Genomic DNA, 9,624 nt, shown 5'->3' with positions numbered 1-9,624 from the left:
CCCATAACATGGCTATAGTTCAGTGACACTCCAGCCATGGTGCCATGAGAGATCAACAGGTGCGGCACATAAAATCCTCACAAATATTACATGGGAAATCCAATAGACTCGTGAACAAACAGCATCTGTGTCAGGGTGTTATGATCCATAAAGGGGAACTAATTCTATTGAGTCATTTTGGGTAATGCAGACATGAAATTAAAAAATATTAAATAATCTAAGAAATATATTACATGATAAAAAATAAATATCTAAGAAACAAATGGGTGATTAATAAAAAAAGTTAAGTCCAAATACAAAAAAAAGGCTTCAGTCTTTATTTTCTTTAACAGACTTTAACAGATGCAGTTTTGACAATTTTGCTGAGTTTGAGACTAGCCCGACATGCTGGTTGCAACCTTGAGTTTTGACCTTCAGGAGAAATGGTGCTGTTTTTCTACATTTATCAAATAACCTATAAATATCTACCTTCTATCTTAACCATTGCTGACTTGCTCAAATGTTTTTTCTCAAGTTTAGTTTGGCAAAGAGCTTTGCAAAGGCCCACCATATTTGCATCATTGTTGCTATTGTGAGCTGTGGCTGCAGTCATATCTTGTAGCTTTGCATTTATGTGATAAACTAAACCTCAGCTGCTTCTTACAATGCATGGACTTCACTCCAACTTATTGAAAGTGCTGTAGAGGTGGTTTTTAAAATTACATTTACCATTCGTCAGACTCACAACTCTCACATGCTCTCCATTTTTCCTGTCTTCCATCTGCTCCTAACCCCCCCACCAGGACAATTAACTGATGAGTCAAGTTATTCACTGCCAGCCCTTCGTCATACGACATTCAGAAGCTGAGCCATGATTGGTCATCGTATGCAAGCGTCGGGCACGTGATGTCATTTTCAGTCAATAACAAGGGGAACATGTGTATCTCAGACAAAATATTTTATTGTTAAAAACACCTAAAGTAAGTTTAGTATTGATTCAATATTTGAACAAGGGTGGCATAAGAGGCAGGAATATGTGCTTTATCCTCTGCAAAGAAAACCTAAGACTGGCTCTATGTAGACTAGCGACTTAAACTGCAAAACAAGCCAGATCGAGCAGCACAACGTGGAGAATTTTGTTGCTGTCATTTTATGCCTAAGAACTGGTCTTTGATGAAACTACATTAAAGACAAAAAAAATAAATACTCTCTGTACATGGCCAAAAAGGGCTTAAAAACATAGAAAATTTTAACATGAAAAACAGCTTTACTAAAAATATATTTCTTTATTATAAAATAATAAAAGTAGGAATTTCCCCATTAAACATGTCACGCAGCAACCTTGGTACACATCTTTTGTCGAATGAGAGCAACGGCAGCCTCGATCTCACACAGCGTGATCACTTGGAGTCCCTTGCTTCTCGAGAGCCTGGAAGCTTCCGTGCTCACCAATTGGAGCATGAATGGTCTGGGCAAACTGTGACCGCTGAGCAGGAAGTCCAAAGCCCCCATCCTGGCTGGAGTGACCTGCACAAGGAAAAGCAAAAAAGACGACGTTTTAAATGTTGCCACATTATATCGTGTTACTAATTATGTTATGTAGAAATCACAGGATTTTTTGGGCGGGTATCTGACCTTTTGATGAGCTCTGAGAGCGGAACCAGCATAACATCTCCTTTTCTTCAACTCTGCCTGGGCGGGAGCTTTCATTGTTGTTGTTGTTGTCTGGATTGCCTCAAAACACTCAAGAAAGTTTGCTTCTTGAAGCACACCAGGGACGAAATGGAAAGCAAGCATGTGTGATGAGCAAAAGGCCAAGAGGCTGTAAAAGCAGGTTTTAATGAGACCAAATTCAAAACAGCTTTTCCTAATGAGACTTAATTACTCACTCACAGCCGCCTTTTACGCCTCGCACGGTGTGCAGCCTTTTACACAATGCAGGCTCCAGGTATGTTTGGAAGACTGTGCACATTTTTTTTCTAACACTTTTTAAACTGTTAAAAAAAAATCATAATATCATGTTTTAAAATTTTCATATATATATATATATATATGTATATATATATATATATATATATATATATATATATATATATATATATATATATATATATATATATATATATATATATATATATATATATATGTATAGCATGTGCATTTTGTGCCATCCTAGCTTATGTAAGACTATAATTTGTTTTGTTTTACCCTGAATATTTTAATGCATCCAATTATTATCTGAACTGCGTATTTGCTCATGATTAAAAACTCAGTCTTATTGAATAGATGGTTAATTGAAAAAAAAAAAAAACTCTGTTGGAAATTCATATTCCAACTGTGATGGCACACATATATTTGTGCCTTGTATGCTTGAATTTCCAACACAGAATTATTTTGTGTTGTTAGATTTTGTGATATATTTGGTCAATCCAAGCATAATTTGAATTTAAAATTGTGATTTTTTTTTCCCACTTTTTTGTAAACATAAAATTTGTACCTCAGAATTTCATAGTTAAAAAAAAATCTGTGTAAAATGGCAGGGGGAGAGCATTTCTTATGTTGGATGTATGGATGGATGGAGTTTAAAAAGTTCTTTTTTGCACATATTTTTGTAAAAGGAATCTTGCTTCGATCTTAATTGCTCGATATTCATAATAACCGCACTTTAACCACAAACCAGAAAAAAGGGACTCAATTTACTTTTCTCAAAAAAATTGAGACGTCTGCGTCTGCATGTGTTGATTGTTGTTTTCCTCCCCATTATAGAAAGCACTCGTTCATTATTACTATAAATTTATACAGCTATAGTATAAAAGTAGAACAATACTTAATTAGTATAGTACATGGTATAGTATTAGAATCATGGGTCACCAGCAAGCAAGCGCTGGCCACAGACAAGCCAGTATCTACAAAAGTACAATCTAGAGCCTTTAATGAAGCCAATTTATATCTTTTTGGAATGGGTCTGTCTTGATTGTTGACCAGCAATAAATGCATCTTAATCCCATCACCATAACAAACGTGTCATCGATGCGGTCTCCCACTGGACACAGCAGCTGTAGGACAGTAGGAGGGGCTTTGCTAGATAAGGATGGCATTAGGTTCTAATGTCGGTGTCCTGTGGATTATTGTAATCCAGACTTTGTATGAGTGCTGGCTCGCTTGCTCCTTCCATGCTCAGTGGTGTCTTGTGTGGAGGCTGCAAGATGGCTCTCAACACGCGCCCTTTCCTGCCTGCTCTGGTTTTCATGGCAGCTCACGGTAGGATTTGAGTCATTTTATTAACATATCATCATATTATCATAGAATCTTATCTGCGCCATCTGAGACTGGATTTCTAGTACCAGTATTCTTTTAAATCAAAATTGTCAAATTCAAACTCCCTTTGATTGTATTTATGATGACAGATTGATGTACATATTGTGTTTGTTTAAATTTGAGATACATTTGTCGTAACCGTCTTTGATTTTCATCTGTGACTGCCTGGACATTTGTTTTTGTTTGTCCATCTGCTTGAACAGCCATCCTCAGCAGCCATGCTCAAGAGGTACTGCACTGCACTAACATTACAACACTGTACTTATAAATGTTGTTTAAGACCTAAAAGTTGTACTCTACAGACAGTAGAAATAAATGTTAATTCGGACTGGCTGGCCTTAGGTTGAGCTACACAGACTAATGTGTTCATTTCTGTGCTTTTAGGGGCATCTTATGTATCATAATGCTGTTTCTAATATTTTGTCTACATTTTTCAAAGTTTCCTTAGTATGATGCAGTAGGGTATGGAAAGCCATTTGAGCATTTATTTAATAGCCTTAATATCAAATTTGAGCTCCATGTGTGATTATCCTACCAGTAATGCGCCCTACCCCTACACCAACTAATATAAGCATTTTACATTTCTGCACTCTAATTGAATGATCTTAGCTTATTATTAGGGCACTTGCATTTACGTTAAGTTTATATACATGCTCCTTGAAAGTCTATGAAGTACAGTAATGTGATGCGCCTCAGGGTTCACGTTTAGGTCCTTTGTTTGATTGTTGACACTTGACTGTTTTCTCTTACATTATACAGATCTAAATTAATATTGTGTACTGGTCTATATTTTTTTAAGACTGATGTGTCTGAAGCATGGACAAGCAAGTCGTGCAAATGTGACTGTGAAGAAGGTGTGTCTCCGACAGAGTTCTCCTCCATTGCCTCCTCGTCAGTGAGGGGAGTGGACTGCATGCCAGGTGAGCGCTAATCACAATACTGCATATACATTTAAAACATTACTGAAAAGTTAGTCACATTTAAAAAAAAACCAGAATGCTCTTGAGATTTGGTGTCATGCATTGATGAGAAGGAACCAGAAGAACACGAGGGAAGACAAGATCTATTTTTACACACGCACATGCATGAATGCATCACTGCAGGGTGAACATGCTCCTATGGGGAGGAAATGTGGAGGCATCAGCTACAAGAATCGCAGCACCGAGGCAGTGCAAGTTTCTTCATATACCTGAATACGCCGGCATGCAAAAATACGGACATTTTCACATGGGAGTGTACTCACCTTTACATTCGCCAGTTTACATAGACATGAAGGGTGGCGTGTTAAGCTGTCTCGTGTTGAGACAATGAGGGCAATGTGAAATTTCACCCATATAATACTGTTGGTTAAATAGCAGTTCAATATCGAAATCAATACTTCAATTGCATCCTCTTTTGTCTCCCTTTGTTTGATCGATTATTATAGTGAACACATATATATATATATATATATATATATATATATATATATATATATATATATATATATATATATATATATATATTATACACATATACTGTATACTGCACACATATATATTGCACATAATTCATATATACATACATTCATAAATATATAAATAAAATCATATATACTGCAAAATGCAAATTTACAAATGACAAATTATCACATTTTTATACAAGCTCTTATTCAATTTAGACTTATGTTTTAATATATTTATCATATGTTATATTTTTAAAACTTTTTAATCCATTTTTGGATTTTTAAATCCTATATTTTTTTAAAATTTGATTTTAAATTTTAATTTGTGATGTATTTTTAACTGATTTATATGATGTGTTAAATATCCTTTCGAAGTCTTACATTAAAACTGCATATTGGAAGATGCCATGTAGTCTAGCAAAAAAAAAAATTGTACTAAAAGAGAAAAAAACATCTGTGTTCAAACTCATTTGGCACAACTATACTTGCGTGGATTGTGAGTTATCATTGACACAGCCAACCATTTGCATGCACAGTACAGCAAATGGCTTTGTGTAATAATAAAATGTGTCAAAGCAAGTAAAGAACAGTCCTTTTATGTTGTCCTAGCGCACCCAACTCCCAGGCTTTACTGTTATGTAAACACTTATCTCCAGCAGATTCCCTTGCAGAGTGCGTTCCAAAACTGGGATTTGACTGGGTGAGCCCCAATGCCTGGTTACAAATTGCAGCATGTTGCTTTCAAGATACAACACACTTTGTTTGTTGGAATATGTTTGTCATCTCACGTCAGGAACTGCTGTTTTTGGTCATGCACGAGCGTGCGCAAACTGATCGGAGTAAAGCTTCAGATGTTTCAACAGGGCCATCTGTCCACCCACTCCACTAATGGCCGTGACTGATCCCTCACAATGGAGAATTAAAAGTGGATGTTTTTGGGATTTAATGTGGGGCTGCTTAACCCTCCAGCACGTTATAGGCCATTTGTGTCCATGCGCATCCTAATGTGGACCATTTTGCAAATGTCATGAAAAATGTGCATTTTTGTCTAACATTGTCATTTCTAATTTGAGCCATTTACATATAGGAGGAATATACAGTTGAGATGGAATTGTACTTTTTGCCTCCATCTTGTCCACTTTAGCCAATTAAAATCATTTGAAGCAATATTTCTTCAATTGCTTTCATTCCCAAGAATTTAAAACACCAAATCCCCAATGAACAATTGATTGTCTGAATGCACTTCCGAGGGGCAAGGAAATGACATAACTTAGATTTGAAGAAATGGAGATCCTTTCTGCTGACCACAATCCATCCATCCATCCTTTTTTTTTTTTTTATAGCCACATCTCCTCTCTAGAGTTGCTGGCTTGCTGGTGCCTAGCCCAGCTGTCTACGGGCAGTAGGCAGGTGACACTCTAAACTAGTTGCCAGCCAATTACAGGGCACACAGGGATTCTGTTCCACCAGCCAAACAAGTCCCTACAGGCAGAAAACTTCACGTGATCACACGTAAACAACAACACTAGCGGATATATCGCGCCTGGACTTTGCAGTTGTTTCCTTGTTCTTGCAGAATGTCCGTACCATAAGCCTCTCGGCTTCGAGGCTGGATCAGTGAGTCCGGACCAGATCACCTGCTCCAACGAGGACCAGTATAGCGGATGGTTCGCCTCGTGGCTCCCAAACAAGGCTCGCCTCAACAGCCAAGGATTTGGGTAGGCAAATTGCAAACTTGTAATCTCTTTTCCTAATTCCGCTGCCATGGTCCTTGTGCTTTAGCTGTGCGTGGCTCTCCAAGTTCCAAGACAATAGCCAGTGGTTGCAGATTGACCTGAGGGAGGTCATGGTGGTCTCTGGGATTCTCACTCAAGGTCGCTGTGATGCAGATGAGTGGGTAACCAAGTACAGTCTGCAGTACCGCACCGATGAAAAACTCAATTGGATTTTTTACAAGGACCAGACTGGGAATAACAGGGTGAGTTGAAGAACACATACACCAAACACGTTTTGGGTAACCAGAAGTTAGCCTGCACGTATATAGTAATGGTCAATTTCTACTAAAGGATTTATTGATTAAACTTAATGATTATTGTTGCCTTAGTGGAAACCGATTTCCATATATATGGCATTGAAATAAAGTTGGCACTTCTCGGTTTTCCGAGACCAATTTCTCAGAATTCTCATTTTAGTCAGAACTCTGACTTAAATGTCAGAAAGTGGTATTCAGACTTTTTTCTGACTTATCGGAAATCTGACTTAAAAGTGAAAATTCTGAGCATAGTCAGAATAAAGTAAGAATGTTCTGACTTTTTGCTGTCCTCAGGTGTTTTTTAATTTTTAGGTGTCACAGTGAGATTTATGAGTTTCAAAAGTAAAGGAAGCCTTCTGTATTAATTCTCAGAATTCTTACTTTACTCAGTTTGATGAATGCTTAGAATTTGGGTGAATGCATTCTGAGCTTGAATAGAATTTTTGCTTTGCTTCAAAGTCATAATTCTGAGAATGTCAGGATTTAGATAATGTCATAATCCTGAGAATGTCAGAATTCTGTGAGATTTCTTACTTTTGTTCCTCTGCACTCCAATAGAGAGCCTTTAAAGTATGAATTTGGTCTAAAGAATTCTGTGTTCACTTTAAAGTCAGAATTTGAGGATGAAGTCAACTTCTGGAGTAAAAATCCTCCCAACCCATTTTTTAAAAATTTCCCTGGCCCTAATCCTCTTCAATGCAAAAAAAAAAAAAAAAAAAAGATGTCAAACATAACATATCCTCATGCTATCCTCAGGTGTTTTACGGAAATTCAGACCGGTCCTCATCAGTGCAGAACCTTCTGCGGCCGCCCATCGTGGCACGCTACATCCGCATCCTCCCCCTGGGATGGCACACACGCATCGCTCTGCGTCTGGAGCTGCTGCTCTGCATGAACAAATGTGCCTGAACCTTTACTCCTGCTTCCCCCGAGGCCTTCACCTCTAACCTTGTTTTTACAAACACTCTCAGTTTGTGTGTTTTGTGAGCCTTGCTTATTTTGAACCCTTCCATTATAAAGTACTTGTTGGATGGCAGCAGGATTGGAGGTCAATTTAGCAGAAATGTTTTGGCAAACAGCAGACAAAGACGAATCACACCCAAAACTGATTTGAAACCTACTTCATCTGTTAAGCATTAGTCAGGAAAGAGAAGGGACATGGAAGAAAAAAAGCCATTTTTATGTGTGTTTGTCAGCTATTTTTTGTTGTTCTTTTTAAACGATATTGCCCAATTCTAAACCGACATGCATAGTCAAATATTACCAGTATTTTAACAGATTTATTTGAGCTGTATTGAATCCGATATTTGATATGTAAATGAGCAACATTGTATTTATTAAAATCAGCCTCACGCTGACTGCATTAATTTTCCCTCAATGGCAAGTTGTTACGATTGCACTGAAATTGCATAAATTCAAAGCAGTAATTAATAGTGGCGCAGGAGAAAGCGTGTTGCTATGGAGGAAGTATGCACAGATGTTCAAACAAACCAATCCAAAACACACCTTTCATGTGTGGCAGCTTCATAAAATGCTTTCGGCCTCTTTTGGCATGAGGTAGTCAGCAGAGAATTTTACAGTCCTCACCATTGCTCTCCTTGATAACTTTCAAGGAAAAGGCAGGTGATCAACTTGAATATTATTTTCTGTTGGTAATGGGAAAAAAAAAAAGCACAGCCCAAAGTTGTGTACATCCTATCACAATGTCACGAGCTCCTAGTTTTGCTATAAAATAAATACATAAATGCAATACAAACTACATTTTCCTTTCCTACTATACTGTGTGAACGTATACTGTATTTGTATCATCTGAGTTAGAGCATCAAGTCCTCCAATTGTTTTCAACCATTGAATTTGAGCTGTTGAGTTTTTGGTGGTGAAGATAAAACCAAAATCATTGTTTAAAAGGTACAACATTTGTTGTAAGAAATTCAATTTCTGTATACACTACATGTATATATATATATATATATATATATATATATATATATATATTACAATGTTTCTTTTTTAAAAATCACATTTATAATACTTATTTCTAAAAACCATAAAAACTGACCCCCCCCTAGAAAAATAAAGAAAAAAAATCTTTTAGACTAAATTAACCCTCAGGTCTTACTGATAGTCTTGGTGCTCTAACTAAACTGGGACTTCAAAGGTTGAATGCATTGTGATGATTTATTTTAAATGTTACTATAATTTCTTGGTTCAATAAAGAAATCCAAGTTGAAACTGATGTCAAATATGTCTTATTCCCATGCGACCTTTATTTTATCCTGTTTTTGACTTTGGTGACATCGACCCTTTTGTATGTATTTAATAAACATCTGGTTCAAATGTTATGTTCCATAACATTGTCCCATCATGGAGTTTGTTATAAACATAAAGATGTTCTCAAAGAAAGACTCATGTCAATTATTTCTTTGTATAACCGTGTTCACAACGAACCCTGTGGATTAGGACCTAGTGGTGCGCTACATTCACATGCTCTTTCATACTTGCCAAATAAAGGATGGCTGAGCATTTTTCACCCTATAACAAACACACTTCTTTTCTCCATTGGCTGAGGACATACGCAGTAAATCTTGCAGTTTTATTTAAGTGTGTGTCAAGCCAAAGCACATTTTGGAACCACTTTTCAGGGGAAAATGTTCTGCACAGCTTGTCATGGGTAAAAGTTAGCTTGGGTACGCAAATGCGTGAAGCGAAGCATACGGCGTTACGCATCAATGATTTCTGTCGCTCATGCGTATCCGCATACCAGTTATGTGCATACCTGCCTATAGATGCCATGATATGGCAGCAAAGAACTACTATTTCTGAAGTGAGTTGTAGTTTAGCCATTGTTTCT

At 37.0% G+C, this 9,624-nt stretch overlaps 1 protein-coding gene across 1 annotated transcript; it reads left to right on the top strand.

Moving 5' to 3' along the window:
- Positions 1–3,093: 3,093 nt before the first annotated feature.
- On the top strand, positions 3,094–9,178 carry rs1a (retinoschisin 1a). Its single transcript, XM_088413820.1, has 6 exons — positions 3,094–3,240; positions 3,501–3,526; positions 4,097–4,217; positions 6,318–6,459; positions 6,524–6,719; positions 7,530–9,178. Exons 1-6 carry the CDS (start codon positions 3,126–3,128, stop codon positions 7,680–7,682), a joined length of 753 nt encoding a protein of 250 aa, XP_088269946.1. The 5' UTR covers positions 3,094–3,125; the 3' UTR covers positions 7,683–9,178.
- The last annotated feature ends 446 nt before the right edge of the window (positions 9,179–9,624 follow it).

This window comes from Hippichthys cyanospilos, chromosome 4 (assembly GCF_059441005.1).
Source record: "Hippichthys cyanospilos isolate Australia breed blue-spotted pipefish chromosome 4, RoL_Hcya_1.0, whole genome shotgun sequence".
Taxonomy (NCBI): Eukaryota; Metazoa; Chordata; class Actinopteri; order Syngnathiformes; family Syngnathidae; genus Hippichthys; species Hippichthys cyanospilos.
This window is presented reverse-complemented; position numbering and strand designations above follow the sequence as displayed.